The sequence below is a fragment of the Delphinapterus leucas genome, chromosome 15 (genome assembly GCF_059928025.1).
Source record: "Delphinapterus leucas isolate spDelLeu-1000000601 "Yukka" chromosome 15, BTC_Dleu_Yukka2, whole genome shotgun sequence".
NCBI lineage: Eukaryota > Metazoa > Chordata > Mammalia > Artiodactyla > Monodontidae > Delphinapterus > Delphinapterus leucas.
In genome coordinates this window covers 82,331,088-82,348,283 of record NC_143143.1, presented here as the reverse complement: position 1 = coordinate 82,348,283, position 17,196 = coordinate 82,331,088, and the positions used below count along the sequence as shown (strand labels likewise).

General features: G+C 44.4%; 1 protein-coding gene across 2 annotated transcripts in view; it reads right to left on the bottom strand.

The window, feature by feature from the left end:
- Window positions 1-16,465, bottom strand: part of RTF2 (replication termination factor 2) — a 39,964-nt gene extending 23,499 nt beyond the window's left edge. For both annotated transcript variants that reach the window (XM_022597517.3, XM_022597518.3), the window contains exons 1-5: window positions 16,320-16,465; window positions 12,521-12,615; window positions 11,590-11,683; window positions 9,722-9,861; window positions 6,023-6,101 (exon numbers count right to left, since the gene is read on the bottom strand). In XM_022597517.3, coding sequence (XP_022453225.1) covers window positions 6,023-6,101; window positions 9,722-9,861; window positions 11,590-11,683; window positions 12,521-12,615; window positions 16,320-16,388 — 477 coding nt within the window. In that variant the 5' untranslated portion in view covers window positions 16,389-16,465. The remainder of the gene's footprint in view (window positions 1-6,022; window positions 6,102-9,721; window positions 9,862-11,589; window positions 11,684-12,520; window positions 12,616-16,319) is intronic.
- Between the last annotated feature and the right edge of the window lie 731 nt (window positions 16,466-17,196).

Here is a 17,196-nt window from a genome sequence, read left to right as displayed (position 1 = left end):
AAGCCTAAATAAATGAAGCCAGAAGGCTAGCAAGTCAAATACTGCTGCCCACACCTCTAACACCCAGATCAGCTTCTCAAGCTTTACTGTGCATACAAGTGCCCTGGGGCTCTTGTTAAAATGCGGTTTCTGATTCTGCAGGTCTGGGGAGGGGCCTGCGAGTCTGCATTTCTTAAAAAACAAAAATACAAAAACCTCCCAGGAGATGTCAATATTCGCAGGACCATGGACCGTGTTTTGAGTAACAAGCACATCATTTATTTTGCAACCTGTGATTACTCCAATGTGTTTCTTCTTATTACGAGAAGGGAAGAACATAGTGGGGAATACAACTAATTTTTCGGCTGGTGCTTTGCTGACAGTGAAAACAAAGAAACCTAGCAACTACATCTCTTTGGGCTCTGTTTACTGAAATCAAGTGTGCACACCACGTGTTTTAGACACAGAACCAGAGCTACTTCAAACCCTGGAGTCTCTTCTAGGGAACTGAAAAGCCAAATGTCGATGGAACTACACAGGGAAAAGCAGAGAACGTGCACACCCTCAGTATCACGGAGGTTCCTGACACTGTTCGTTTTTTTTTTTTTAAATATCACATTCTATCGTGTCTGTTTACTTGTTTATTCCTTTCTGTTTCCATGGGAAGGTGTCTTCCTTTTTTTGTTTTTTCCTTTGGCCGTGCCGCGCAGCATGCAGGATCTTAGTTCCCTGACCAGGGATTGAACCCGTGCCCACTGCAGTGGAAGTGTGGTCTTAACCACTGGACCGCCAGGGAAGTCCCTGACACTGTTCTTATGATGTTGGTTCCTCTAAATTTCAGACATTACGTAAAAAATGAAAATATTTGCTTTAGACTTTGACGCTGTGGCCTTAATCTTCCCTCATTCACATTTTCACGATGCACTACAGCTCCTGAAACTGCGCCATCACTCTTCCTTTTGCTAGTTTGGCAGAAGTGGCTCCTGTTCACCTCTTCTTCCTGGGCGTCCAGCTAGACTATAATCCCCAGGCTCCCGCATGTAGCTGTGGTCACGTGACTGAGTTCTGGCCAATGGAATGTGAACAGAAGCATTAAGTAGGCCTGGCCCATAAAAACCTCCTAAGCTAGATGCTTCCTTCTCTGTTCCCATCAGCCAACTGAACGGAGAATACTCTAAACACCAGAGGAGGTCAGACCTACAGGACAGAAGAAGCCTGAGTCCTTGAGTTTCCCTTAAAAGAAAGCTGCCTAACCAGGAGCCCTCACCGTTATTAGCCACTGGAATTGGGGGGCTGTTTGTTACAGGACGTAGCCAACCTTGACTGATATACTTAGTATTACTAAACTTTAGAGACTTGAAATTAGAAGTACGAGCTTGATTCCTAATGAGAGTATACGAATTTGTCATTGGATTTTTTCTTCATTTAAAAATGTCATTGTTTGGAATTTGGGTCTAAAAGGAAAGCGTCCAAAAATTTACTACAATTCCTTTGTTTTACATACTAGAATCTGAAGCCCAGAGAGGTGAAGTGATTTATACTCCCAAGCCAGCCAGTGCTGGTGTGTGAACCAAAACTGATATATATCAGGCTCTCAATGTCGGTCCTGTGAGTGCCTGAATGAATGACTCCCACTCAAGTGTGCCACTGACTGACTGTCCCATGCTCTGATTTTCTCAATTGTATAGTGTTATCGGTCGAATTACGCTCCCCCGCCCCGGCAAATGTCGAGGTCCTAATCCCCAGTATGTCAGAATGTCACCTTCTGCAGGTGCAATTAGTTAAGGTGCAGTCACTAGTGTGGGCCCTAACCCAACCCGACTGGTGTCCTTATAAAAAGGGGAAATTTGGACACAGGGACAAACTCCACAGAGGGAAGACAATATGAACAGACACAGGGAGAAGCGGCCACCGACAACTCAGGCAGACAGGTCTGGAACAGATCCTCCCCTCACTGCCCTCAGGAAGAACCAACCCAGCCAGCATCGTGACTGCAGACTTCTAGCCTCCAGAACTGTAAGAAAATAAATTTCTGTTAAGTCACCCAGTTTGTGGTACCTGGTTATGGCAGGCCTAGCTAACTAATAGGCAGAGTATTCAATCTAGCTACGTTGCAAAGGCAATTTTTAAGGAGATTATACAAGTGAAAAGAGTAAAATATTACTCTTCTGATATCAGATTTATTTTTAAGAGAATTTTGTTCCTGAGGTGTTCCTGGGCTCCAGCCAGGGTCCTGTCTTGACTGCAGGTGGTCTCAACAGCCCTGGCAGCCCCCATTAGGAGGCTGGAGGAGCCGGTGTCCGGTCCTCAACTGGTCTTGGCTTCTTGCGCAATCCTGATGCAGTTGCTTCCCCTTTCCTCCTACTTGCTTCCTTTCCCTTGAAGCGCTCTACGTAGACTTTCAGACGTTTACTAGCACTTTGTTCCCAGACACCAACAAAATGATTTCAGAGTTCCCTTGCAATGTTGCATTTCCATGAAATAAAATCAACTTCTCTGCAGAGCTGTGAGCAGACACTCCTATTCTGCTTCAAGTCTGTCAAGATGGTTATGGATGCCTGGGGTCAGCCAATGAAGAGGACAACTGCACGCCAATCTAAGAAAGTTATCCCTGTGGGTCGGGGAAAGAAGCCTGACTGCTTTCGAGCCCCGAGTCCCCCAGACCTGCCTGCCCCTTAGAATTATTCTGGGAGCTTATATAAAGTGGAACTCCGTGCGGGCTCCACACCAACCTTGAAGACTCTCACGAGGGGTCTGAGGCGGGGAGTGGGAACTTAGCAAACCACTGTGGGGATTCTGCAGTGCAGCCTGGGTTGGGAACCACTGATTCAGGACACTTGGCTGCTTTAATAAATTTCAGCTTCACTTCCCACCTTCTCATATTTATATCCTTTCAAGTAAATTTCCTCAGTGTGCCTGCGGATGTGTCTAACACTCAGACAACGCCTCGCCCACTATTTGTGAAAACACGCACACACTTGGACACAGAACAAATGCGAGCGAGGTTCCTTTCCTGCTCGCCGGAAGCCCAGGCCAGCTGAGCCGTTTCCTTCACGATACTTCTCTCTCAGGCTCCTTTTCCTCACCTGCTGTCAGATTCTTGCTCTTGTTTAGTCTTTTCCCTCTGCCCATACTGCACAGACCTACACCCCGCTGCTCCCCAGGCGCTGTGCTGCTGCAAAGGCGTCAAGGGCCGCCTGCTGCATGCCCCCCGAGCTGCCCCTCTGCCTGGCACTCAGAGCTTCCGCCAGCAGTCTGACTCACATCTCTGGCCTCTCCCTGCTCCTGAGCGGCTGGGGCAGGACTACATCTTGAGGCCCCATCTTCACAGGCTGCCCCGGCACTTCCTCCCCTGAGTGTGACGGCTGCTCTCCTCTCCCACACATTCCCTTTGCCCACAGCGCACCCACCATCACTGACAAGGGCGTCTCTCAAACTTCAGGCGTTCCCCTGCCTAAGGTACCGTCATTATCTTAATATTTTTCGTTAAATCTACCCATTGTTTTTACTTAAGTTCACTTCAAATGCTGACTTTGTACTCACGCCATGTGTATAAAAACAGTGCCCTGCCATAAATGTAGAGACAGCGTACAAACGCAGAGAACGCAAACATACCTCTCGAGGCCCTGCCTGCCAAAGCTCTGGGCGTAAGCTCCGCTCTCTCGGGAGCTCAGTGAGATGTATTAAAACCATCCGAGGAGCAAACGGAGACTTTCTCCGCAAGGCAGGCAGGCACACAGGCAGAAGGTGCGCCAGAATGGGAGCTACCGTCCTGCTGTGCAATGTCTCACAGGGGCGTCTGGGGTCCTGTCTGTGGACCCCTCACACCAACTTGCCTATGCCAGCAGCCATGTCCCACTCTCTGGGAAAGCCTGACCCGTGAGAACACGCTCTGCCTTCCAGGCCTAGAACAACTGTCTCCTCCCATAAAGCCATTTCTCACCAGCACAGCCAGGAAGTTCTCTGGCCCTTCAACTCCAGTAGCATCCTTACATCCACTTGGCAACTGGCCTCAAAAAACAAAACAAAATATGATTTTTCATGTAACCTGATTCCTGCACGACTGCAGTCTCCTTGAGCACAGGCACTGATTCCTTCACATCCCACCCTCCCTGGGAACACCTGTAACATCGTCGCAAACACAGGAGACATAATAAATACTGGACAATAAACGACATGAATCAATTCCTGAAAGCATTCTTTGAATTTCTCTTTTTTTGGCAAAAGCTTAATGAGACAGATTCCAAATTCTCTGATGGCTTGATCCGTAATCACCCCAAACTGGAAACAACTCCACGCCCCTCCCTGACTTCTTCACTACCAATCATCTTTTGTCTGACTTTGAGTCTCAAATAAATGGAATCACATTTGAGCGTATCCTCCTCCACGTCTGACTTCTTTACAGAGAAATCGTTCTGAAACTAAAGTACATCCAGCCTGGCCGAAAGCTGTCCCCAGCTTCCCACTGCTCTTAGGGTAAAATCCACAAGCCCCAGCGCAGCCACCTGGGCCCTACAGAAGGTGGCCCCTGCCTCACCCTCAACCTCATCTACTTCTCTCCTGTCCCCACTGCCCACCGCACTCTCTGCTCCTTCAACTAACGAAGTCCTCCGCCACTTCTGAGCTTTGGCTCAGACCTCGCTCGGCTGGCTGCTGTTCACCCTCGGGTCTTATAGCTCAAAGCCCCAGAGGCGCCCCTGCCAACCCCCGCTGAGGGGGCCTCTCGCCCTCCGGCACCTCACCCTCTGCGCTTCCTTCCTGGCAGCTGTCACAAGCGGTACTGCCTTGCTCGGTTACCTGAGTGTCTCTCTCTCCAACTGGAATGTGGGTCCCATGAAGGCAGGGACCGGATCAATCTTATCTACAATGTACGCCACCCCACGTGCCTAGGACGGTACTGCCCATGGCAGCGGTTCCACGATAGCTACTGGATCAAAGAATAATTCACAACAGGGAGAAACAGTACCGGGAGGCCTAAGGAAATCCAAGCAGAATTAATGTGGGTGAAAATGCAGCCAGGACTTGTTGGTATCCATGACATTAAAGTAAATGCCAGGCTCCCCACGGACCGGCGGAACACCCAGACACAGACATCCTGAGCTGCAGCAGCAACCCCGTGAGGGCAAAGCCCTCAGCACCGCCCTCACGTGAGCTGAGCAGGCGCGCCCTCACGTGATGGGTTCGCTCACTCCCGAGGGCGTCTACTGGGGACGTGCGACCTGCCCTGGGGAGAACAAGGCTGGCGGGGTGAAGGATGGACGAGCTTTGCCCTCGCTCTCAAACACTCACAGGCGGAGCACGGGATCACGAGGGCAGCGAAGATACACCACGTGAGGCTATAATGATGGATACATGTCATTATATACTTGTCCAAACCCACAGAATGTACAGCACCACGAGTGAGCCCTAATGTAAAGGGGATGTGGGTGATGATGGGGTGTCAACGTAGGCTCACTAACTGGAATGAGTACACTGCTCTGGGGTGATGCTGATAATGGGGGAGGCACGTGTGAGGGTAGAGGATACAGGGGAAACCCCTTACTTTCCTCTTAATTTTGCTGTGCACCTAAAGCTGCTCAAAAAAATATAAAGTCTTAAAAAAAAAAAAAAAGAGTTAGAAGAAGAAACTCTCATGGTCCAGTAGGGAAAGCACCACCTAACTAGCAATTACACTGTGATGAGATCAGTGGGATAATAAGGTGCCCAGGGAACAGGGAAGGAGACAGCAGCAAGGTTCACACAGGAAGCAATGGCTCTGGAACTAAGGTTCGGGGAGCAGGACCCCTTCCGCTGGCAGGTCACGGTGGAGGGGACAAAGGCACAGGAGAGGACAGGCGGGCAGGGACATGTCACAAGAGGCGGTCTGAGTCTCTACTTCCGGCAAGGACAGGAGTAGAAAGGTTTTAAGCAGAGAAGCAACTAATTAGATTCATGTTTCAGAAAGAATTGAAAGATGCTGAAATGACACATGGAGGGGGGACCCCAAACCATCTGATTTCTTCAGCTACTGGGAAGGAACAAATGATGTATGTCAACAACTCACCGTGTGACAAACTTCTGCTTTTATCTCTTTCAGGGCTCGTTCAGAAAACACGCAACCACAGCACCGCAGGAAACAAAACCTGGAGAAATAATCCAACATGGAGAATGACTTAAATAACAATTTAAAAATCATTACTCACGTTATCAATTAACATTTGTTTTGTTTACACAAAGGCCAAGAACCTCAAAGAAAAAAATGGTTATATTTGATTCCATCAAAAAAAAAAATTCAGTGTGTCCTAAATAAATAAAGTACTTAAAACACACACACACACACACACACACACACACACACACACACCCCGCTTTCTGAAAGTCTGCCTTACGCCACTTCATTTTTACGAAAGACCTACATTAGTACCTATTTTCGCTAATGGAAAGAAATCCAAAGTGGATTTCTCCTTTATGAAAAATGGCAAAAACTAAAAAATGGCATTCAGCATTTGTTTTGCAGCGAGCTGTTATACAGGCAGCTCGCACCCCAAGCTCCTTCTAGAGGAACTACATCCAGCATCTCAGAGTCAAGCCGCCATAGCTTTGAACTGTGTCTGTGACCATCTGTGCTTTATCCCTATTTATTCTGTGCATCTGCTAGCAAGATGTGTCTTAAGGGTAACTGCTTCTTCGATTTACGCCATTTCAGCTTAGGAAAGTTTTCTTAGTCACTTAGGAAAAGCTCTACTTTTCAGAGAGAGGAGAAACTTGTGTGCTGAAATTAAAACCACAAACATAGGCCAAAGTTCCACTCCTACCCCCTTGCAATAATCCTTTGGAAAAAAGACTCTATCAATAAAAACAAATAAAGGCATTTTTTAAAAACACCACAAAAAGCCAAAAGACAGAATAGGAACTCAGGGAGAAAATATTTTAAACACATATGAGGTTCAGAGTTTATGAATATTCAAAGAGGTCTATAAAAGCAACAGTACACAATAGAGAAAAACGGGTAAAGGGCATTAACATGCAGTTGACGAGAAATATAAACAGCCAAAACACATAAGAGATGCTTAACCCCTACTTTTAATTACAGAAATGCATTTCAAACAGGACATACAGTGTTTTACTTAACAGGCAATAATGAAAGAGTCTGAAGGTATCCAGCTGGAAACTGTCTGAGGAAACAGGCACATTTGTTGGTGGGTGGGTACAACATTTCAGGACAATTGGCAGTAGTATGAGGTAAAGCATCACTCTGCAGACTTTCTCCTACAGAAACATGCCCACAAGTGTGCACACGCACAAGTATGTATTTATGAAGTTGTGTAGTACAGCAAGGAAGAAGAGGAAGCCACCTAAATGCCCATCAACAGAGGACTGGTTAAATAAATATGAACTCTTACACGGCTATTAAAAAGAATAAGGTGGGACTTCCCTGGTGGCACAGTGGTTAAGACTCCATACTCCCATGGCAGGAGCCCTGGGTTTGATCCCTGGTCCGGGAATTGGATCCCACATGATGCTGCAAGTAGGAGTTCATGTGCCACAGCTGGGGAGCCCGCGAGCCGCAACTGAGGACCCTGTCTGCCACAACTAAGGAGCCGGCGAGTTGCAACTAAGGAGCCCGCCTGCCACAACTAAGACCCGATGCAACCAAATAAATTTTAAAAAAAAAGAATAAGGAAATCTGTATGTATGGCCAAGAAAATGTTTAAATTAGACAGAGAAGTAGAAAAAAATAAGGTTACAAAATATGTGTAATATGATTCCATGCCGGTGGGAAGCATACATGTCTATTTGTGTCTCTCTTGCAGAGGTGCAGGGAAGTGCGTTGTGTGTTGGGGTTGCAGAGGTCTGTAGGGGGCGTTAGACACCGAACAGCTAACAGTGCTGTCACTGGAGGCTAGGGTGGGGCAAAGGTGCAAAAAGCACTTTCACAATTTACTTCTTTTTAATTTACTTCTTTATTTATTTTTTTATTTGGCTGTGCTGGGTCTTAGCTGCAGCATGTGGGATCTTCGCTGCGGCATGTGAACTCTTCAGTGCAGCATGTGGGATCTAGTTCCCCGACCAGGGATCAAACCTGGGCCCCCGGCAGAGGAAGCGTGGAGTCTTAGCCACTGGACCGCCAGGGAAGCCCCTCACATTTACTTCTTATGTTCCTCTAAAAAATGTCACCATAGAAACTTTCTCCAAACTTTTCACCATAGGAACTTTCTCCAATTTCTCCACAGAAACTTTTAATCCTAGGGGTTAGAGCAGATGCAGATTGCTCTAATGAAAACCAAATTAGTAACGCTGTACTAATATTCACTGAATGTCGTTTAGCACTTAAGAGACCTGCTTTATCAATGCTTCCCAAGCGCTAGTGATTTAGGGGCTGGTTTTTCTTTAAACAAAGGCTAAATGTTTTTATTATACCAATAACCTATTTCTACTTTTCTGTACACTTAAATCTTTATTATACAAACGTTATTAAATATACAAACTAACCCCCAAATCAATTTTCTAGTGTGGAGGCCCTATTAACAGCAAGAGGGCAAAGCCAAAACAGGCAAAGCTCAGTTAACCGAGAAGAGAAAAAGGAGAAGAGATCAACCAGCAAATGAAAGGGAAAAAACTAGGGGAAGCCACAACTGGAGCAACAGGCTACAGGTAACCCCTGCTCAAGACGCCAGAGTTGAGTCTGTTTCTGCTATGTTCCTCTTTTGGGGGTGAACCATGGTTTTCTTAAAAAGAAGTGGGAAGCCAGATACAAAAGGTCACATATTGTGTGATTCTATTTTATATGAAATATTCAGAATAGGTAAACCCACTGGACAGAAAGCAGATTGTTTGCTGCTAGGGGCTGGGGGGAGGGGGCATGGGGAGGGGGTTTTTACTTTGGGGTGCTGAAAATGTTCCGGAACTAGATGGAGGTGATGGTGGCACAACACTGAGAATGTACTAAATGCCACTGAAACATACACTTTAAAAAGATTGTGAATGTTATGACTTTCACCTCAAAATAATGTGTACGTACACACACACACACACACACACACACACACACAAGTAGGACAAGGTTAGGTACATGAATCTCATTCCCCAGAATATTCCTCTTGTGAAATTTAGTCTGGACTACCAGCTATTAAAGATATTTCTAAATGGTGGGAAAGAAGTTTAAAGCTTTGGCAAAGTGAGACATCCTATAAAAAGGCACCTACTAATCCACTCAACGTTCGTATTTTTTTAAGGGGGAAATATACTTACTTACTTACATTTGCAATATAAATCTCAAGCTTAAGATTTCTGGTGCTCTAGCCAGAGGATCTGTTAGCTACAAATTCAAAGCAAGTTATCATCGTCAACCGGGCCTTTCACTGACCGATCAACCACACGTTCTGTAAGACCGTTTTCCACTGCAGAGTTTTAAGCAATTGTTAAGGAAATGGGATTTGTTTGATGGGAAATATCTGTCCTTTACTTTCTTTCCCATAGGAGAAGACCAAAGAACTCAACTCAAGTCTCTTAAGTGTCACAAGACAAATTTTTAAACTCCCTCTTTACTTTAGGTTCTCCTAACCTCAAGAACAGAAAGTTGCAGACAACGAAGAGGCCATGTTACACGTGGCTGGTAGGGAATGAACATGGTCTTGTGCACTACCCAAACCAAAAGACACATTAACGGAGTCCGTGGGATTACCGAGCTTTGGCACAGACCCTAACAGCACTGGGGTTACTCACCCAGACTCCACACCACCTGCCCACGCCCATTACTGACCTGTGTCGGCCATTCATCTCCAGGCCCACAACAGGGCAGATGAAACGTGCCCGCTGGAGGTCATCATGTTTGTCACCTTTAGTGTTTCCTTTATCTCCTTCCCAGGCGGGGTTATCAGAAAGCCTCAGTTCTGTCACATTCTGTGAAAAAAACATGAATATTTTAAGAGTTCCTTTGACAAATGGATCATCTTTGGCCTTAATTATTATTCTAGTCCCTTCCCATCCAAACCTCTTTTTCTACTTTCCTTTAACATCAACTAACATGGATATAAAATTAAACCATAAGTTGTGATAGAAAACAAAATTTTTTAAATGCACTGTCTAGCAAATAATTTCTATTTTACAAGCATTTTGCTATATAAGGCAAAGTAACTTCAGACATGAAAATTTACCCCACTAAGAGAAGAAAGCTTTGTATTAGTTTCATCCAGAAAGGAACACGTTCTTCCCTGGCTGATGAAGACTCACTGAGGCTGTTCATATTACTGACCAGCCACGTTTACTTAACAGATAACTAGGCGGTAAAATCTGTGAGGCCATGGTCTAATTAGTCCAAGGCAGAATATTAGCTGGAGATTACTGTCACACTCCAAGATCCAGCTGTTCCGGTTTTCAAAATTCAGTTTTACAAGGAGTGACTTAACAGCCCCACTTTAGCATTTGAAGCATTTCTTCATATTTAACCGCACCATTTGATTTCAACACTCCAGAGAGCAGCTGAGCACCTTGAAAAGAAAGCCACCACACACGGGGTCGGCTTCCTGCTTGTGTATTCATCAAGTTCTCTGCTCAGAGTACCTGTGGACTATTAACTGCAGTAATAATAACCTTTGCATTGTTTTATGTGAATCCTTTTGTCTTTACAGTTGTGATTTCTTGGAAAAAAAATTTTGCATTAAAATGAAAAGTTCAACCACATTATATATTGTGTTTTAAGTATAGACTTGTATAAGTTAATTTCAGTGATAATCACATTTTTGAGATAAGATAATTATGCTACTATGGGTTTTTGAGAAATGAATTCTCTTCCCAAGGAAACGATGGCAACAGTCAGCATGGTTACCTCTACAGCACTACCGACAGCTACATCTCAGAATCACTAATTTGTCTGAAATAAACATATTCTGTAATTACCCCGAGAACTCAAACAAAAAGCCTATTATAATAATAAAAAAAATTTTAAAAGAAACAGAAGGAGGAAAAAACTCAAAGCCTTAGCCTGGGAGTCAGGGGCTCTGGATCTAGTTTAAGCGCCCCACTGACTAGCCATGAGGCCTCAACATGTCATACACAGCGAGTGTTTTCACCTGTCAAGCTTGGTGGTTCTTAAATTCTTCACTACTTTGATTTTTCTCCCACTGACCAGATTTGAAAGATTCTGTCCTCCCAACAAACTTCCTTTACTAAAAAGCTTGTTTTTCCACTTTTATGAAAGAACTTTCAGAACCTCTAATCAGCAGGAGATAACCACTATGATTGAATAGTTATCCACCTATAAAAATCTCTAATTCTATAAAAGTGTCTTCCAAACCAAAATTCAAGTGGCTGAGTTTTAACTATAAAAATAATGCCCCCCAAAACCTATATAGCACAATATACAAGTTTCGAAGTTTTGAAACTTGTATACTACAGTTTTGAAGTTCTTTCCCACATATGAACTCACAACAGATTTATAATCCAGGAAGTATGGGTGTGAGGACTTCTGGTTTGAACTTCAAGTGACTTGCCCCAAATCACACCTTTATTAGGTGGCTGGGTGGGACTGGAATTCCAAATTTCCAAGTTCAGTCTAAAATTTACATGAATTCTATAAAATAAACCCTAACCACTGGAAGCCCCGGAGCACTTCAGAATCACCTGTCTTACCTTAATGCTTTTAATGTGAGAGGCTGCCTTCCCAAGAGCCTTTTCAGAAGACTTGTCCAATAAAAACTCAATGATGGCATCTTTGTTGTAAAGTCTGCAACAATAAAGATCAGTCAAAACATTCTGGCAATAATCAACCTTCACCCAAAGGAAGGAGACTAAATTGAGTACAATCCAAAGTCATTTACGTCTGATAATAGAAATGCCCTGCACTCCTAAAAAAAAGTAAATTTAATCCTGTATCAACCATTTCCAAAGCATACAAAGAAAGAAACTAGTTTAAATAAAGGGCTACAAACTGGCAGTCTGAGGACTGAATGTGACCTGAACAAGGCTTTTTTTAAATTGGGAAGTTTAATATAAAAGTACACATTTTCAACTTTCCCTGAAAAAAAGAAAAAAAAAACCCAGATGTTCTGGAATCAGTCTACAATCTTGAACTGTAGCAACAGGCTGGAACTGAATAGCAGCTACCCTTAATTTGCCTTTTTTGTCAGCTGTGCAGCACAGCTTGTGGCATCTTAGTTCTCCAACCAGGGACTGAACCTGGGCCCTTGGCAGTGAGAGCGTGGAGTCAGTCCTAACCACTGGAGCACCAGGGAATTCCTGCAGCTACCCTTTAGACAGGATGTGAACTCTCCAGTTTCCCCCAGTCCTCACCATTCCCTACTGACTCCACATGTGTCCTTCATGCATTTACCTTTATAACTTAACTCTTAATGGCCCCTGAGTTTTCAACCCATGGATTAAATAAACCAAACTGAATAGAAAAGTGCAGAAGTATGTTCTGAGACAGGGAATGATAACCCAGGCTTCACAAATTTGCTGGAGATCATTCACATTTGATGAATCAAGAACAGCATTTATACATTAAAATTCTTTTTAAGATCATTTAATAAAAACTCGTCTCCATTAAGTAAAGGAACCATACCTGCCAAGTTCACAGGCAACTATTGGTCGTCTTAATATTTCTTGACTTAGAGTACAATAGTTCCACTGGGCCACTAACTCAGCATTCTTGTCAACCTGAGAAAAGAAAAAAAAATCCTGTCAATTAATTTTCACCCCTGAAAGACACATGGTCCACAGTTCCACATATAAAGGCTTATTCAGTAATACCACACTGTGACAATTTTTTTGTTTGTTTTTAAAATATTTATTTATTTGGTTGCGCCGGGTCTTAGTTGTGGCTCACCAGCTCCTTAGTCATGGCTCGAGGGCTCCTTAGTTGCAGCATGCGAACCCTTAGCTGTGGCATGCATGTGGGATCTAGTTCCTTGACCAGGGATTGAACCCAGGATCCCTGCATTGGGAGCGCGGAGTCTTAACCACTGCACCACCAGGGAAGTCCCACGATTTTTGTGTTTTAAATCAAAGATAGTGACACACGAAGTTGGGATTTAAAAAGTCACAAGTAACCGACACTACGTCAAATAAAGGCCTCTCTATACATGACATGTACAAAGAAACAGTTTACATCAAGTCATTATATTGCTTATGCTAGTTACATATTAATATCTGTATCTTAACAGTAAGTTAGGAAGGCCATACAGAAAAAACAAGCAGTACAGGTTAATTCCTAACGATGGGAAAGGCTCCAAAGTTGTAGCAGAATTTAAGGACAAAGAATTGAGAAGATAGGCATTTTTTTAAAAAAACAGTTCAGCACAGACTGTATAATTCTTTATAAAATCAGCAATTTAACAGAAGTGTTTTTTGCCAACTGCTCACTATGTGGCATATCAAGCCATTATCCACAGTACAAAGATCCAGATCTGAGACCTTCCAGAGCCCTCAAATGATATTTTCTCCTATTTAATATTCCACGTCCCACTCTTTCCTCTTCCTAAAATGTCAAACCTGAATAATGTAAGAGGATGGCACATTTGAAAGAAAACAGGAAGAAACAATTTTAAATTCCCTTAGATTTAATTTTTGCAGGAACAACTACTTAAGTGTTTACTGTGTGCCAGGCACTGTGCTGAGCAGTTTCAGTGACTTGCCTTTTAGCCCTCATAAAACCTTCTGAGTTAGGGTGTTTACCTGTGTAGTTGAGGAAACTGACATACCAAGAAGTTAAGTTACACATCAAGGTCACAAACACACAAGCAGACCAAGGAGCTAGGATAAAAAGCCAGGCAGGGGACTTCACTGGTGGCACAATCGTTAAGAATCTGCCTGCCAATGCAGGAGACACAGGTTCAATCCCTGGTCCAGGAAGATCCCACGTGCCACGGGGCAACTAGGCCCGTGCACCACAACTACTGAGCCTGCGCTCTAGAGCACGCGAGCCACAACTACTGAAGCCCACGCCTAGAGCCCGTGCTCCGCAACTAGAGAAGCCACCGGAATGAGAAGCCCGTGCACCGCAACAAAGAGTAGCCCCTGCTCACCGCTCACCGCAACTAGAGAAAGCCTGCGCGCAGCAACGAAGACCCAACGCAGCTAACAAAAAAATCAATTTAAAAAAATAAAAAGCCATGTTCAGCAAGTTTAGGATCTACTTTCCAGATTACTCCTTGCCCAGGAATTTAAAAATTGGTCCCCCCAAAACTTCTGAAAACATTTATTCTAGGGTCATTCTTTTCAGGGCAAGGTATCAAATTTGAGTAATGTTTTGGGCCAGACCCAACATACCACATGAGTGATCAACAAATGTTATTATTTACCTATTTGAAAATGTAAGCTCTACAAGGGCTGGACTCTGTTTCCAGCTGCATCCTCAGGGCCTAGAATGGTGTATACGGTAAGCACTTAATAAGTGTTTCTTGAGTGAATAAGGATAATAAAACTCCATCCTGCCTGGGCACTCTAGTTGTTTCAGATCACTCTTTTTCTTTTCTATCCCCTTCTGACACCTATTCTTTGCCAAGCCTTTCATTAAGCTACTTCTTCAGCTCTGGGCACAAGTTAACAAAACTGAGCTGAATACTCTTTGGGTAAAAGCTCTCGCACACAAGTGGTAACTACCCAGCATTAATGTCTGCACATGTTGGTATGATTAGAGGGTACGCTCCATCCTCCTGGGTGTTCATTCACTCTCAAATTCCACATATTTGTTGGGTGTCTACTGTGTGGCAGACACATCACAGGGGTCACAGAAATAAAACATACAAGGACCCTGTCCATATAGGAAGAGACAAGAACAAATATAGTGATAATCATTATAAAGAAAAGTAGGGACTTCCCTGGTGGTCCAGTGGGTAAGACTCCACGCTCCCCACACAGGGGGCCCGGGTTCGATCCCTGGTCAGGGAACTAGATCCCGCATGCCTGCCGCAACTAAGAGTCCACATGCTGCAACTAAGACCCGGCGCAGCCAAAATAAATAAATAAATAATTTTTATTTAAAGAAAGAAAAATAAAGCAGCAGAAGAGGATAGAGTGATCAGAAGTGAGATGTATTTTGGCTACAGTGGACTGAGATAACATTTGAGTAAAGAACTGATTGATGTTAAAAAAAAAAACAAAACAAAACCCAAATGATATGACTATCTCAGTGAAGAACATATCAGGTTGAGGAAATTATACTCCAGGTTGAGGAACAAGGCCTGTGTAGCTGGAACAGAATGAAAGGGCTGGAGAAGGGCAGAAGATGAGGTAATTACATCAGGCCCTGTCTGACCACACAGGGTCTTGTGGGATTCTTTTTCTGAATACAATGGGAAGCCACTGGAGTGGTTTCAATACAGTTGATATGTGGAGTTTATCTTTAAAAAAGACTTCTCTGGCTGCTGAGTGGGGACTCATATGGACCATTCACAATGTGCCAGCCACTTGTATTAGGTGCTTTACACACCTTCTATTATTAAAAAGTAATTACTAGTGCTAACTTTGAAATCCTGAATAACTGGATGTGAATCCTGGCTTTATTACCTACCAGTTGCATGATCTTGGTCACGCTACTGACTCAATTTCCCTGTTAGTAGCATGGAAATTATAATACATAATTTGCTCAATTACTGGTGAGAATTAGGGATTATTCACTCATTCATTTATCCACTATATCTACTGCACCAGGAGCTGTGCTAGTTGTAGAGGGGGTAAAAGGTGCAGGCTCTGCCACCAGGAGCTTACCATCCTCTGAGATCAACATTAATCAACCTGAAAGCAGTCTACATGGTTGTTAGATAGTTTTAAAGAGGAGGACCTGAGGACTTCCCTCGCAGTCTAGTGCTTAGGGCTCCGCGCTTCCACTGCTGGGGGCATGGGTTCGATCCCTGGTCGGGGAACTAAAATCCCACATACCTCGCAGCGCAGCAGAGAAAAAAAAAAAAAAAGAGGAGAACCTGATCTCACAGGTAACGGTTTGAGAAGACTTCACTGAGAAAACGAAGTTAGTGTGTACAAAACTCAACAAACAGCAGCCTTTGTATCACTGTTACTAGCAGCAGACAGACTTCAAATCCTGGTTCTGCCACTTACTAGCTTTACAACTTTCTCCTCCTGAGCCTCAATTTCCATGTCTTCTGACAGTATGTACCCGTAGAGCTGTTTTGAGAATTACATGAGATACCCCATATTATGCGCACTGCCGGGTGAACAGCAACAGCACGCACTCAATAGAGGCCCGTTATTAATACTGTGGTTAATCTTGAGTTCTCTGAAAGGGATAAATGAGCACAGTTGCGTGTGGAAACCCGCTGGCTCCCCCTCCCACCTCCTTTCGCCCCCTGGGGGCGTCCGCGTGCCCCACTACCCCCGGGCCCCACTGGACCCATGTCACTGACCTTCTCAACCTTCTTCGGTCCCTTCACCAGTTCATGCCTCTTGGGGATTGTTCCCCCGTCGCAACCCATCGCAAGCCGGGAATCAGAGTCCAAAGTAAACCCCTACAGCCGCAACTTCCGGGCTGCCTAGCGACTATAGCAGCCACTTCCGGCGCGCCGCAGTGACGCAAAAAGCCCGTCGCAACGCGGCGGGGTGGGGTGGGGTGGGGTGGGGTGGGTGGGGCTTTTGCCCCGCCCTGGTTGCCATGGAGAACATCGCTAGGCGCTGGGCGTGGCCCCACGGCGGGAGCTGCTGCAAAGTGCTGAATGGGCCTCGAGTGCCAAGCAGGGTGCGGAGCGTTCTTCTACTCCCTCGCGGCAGCCCGTCGGGCCCCAGCCTGTCTGACTCTGGGCAGACATCCGTAGGCTGGGGAGCTCGTGGAGGGAAGGGCTGCATTTTATTCGTGCAATTAGTGATGAATATGGATGGAACTGTTATTTCAGTTAACGTTCATGTGTTCAAAAAGAGAACGTATCTTTTTAGTGAGCATCAGTTGTGACCTAAGCACTCACAACAAATCCTTCGAAGTGATATTATGTGAGATTATGGGGGAGTAAAATTCTCTAAGGCCTGAAGCTTTCTGATACTGCCATGTATATTTTATACATATGAAATAGTGCACACAGTTTGTACATGTATACATTTCATTCACAGCAGACTGAAGCCCAGGCAAAAGCATTTTACTTATTAAAACGCAGGTATATAAAAAAAATTAAAAATAAATTAAAGGATAAAGGAGGTATAATTAACAGACTCAGGTATAGTTATAAAACGTACACTGATGTTTCCAAGAGACAGGCTGTATCATATCTATAATGAGAACACAAATCCCTTGCA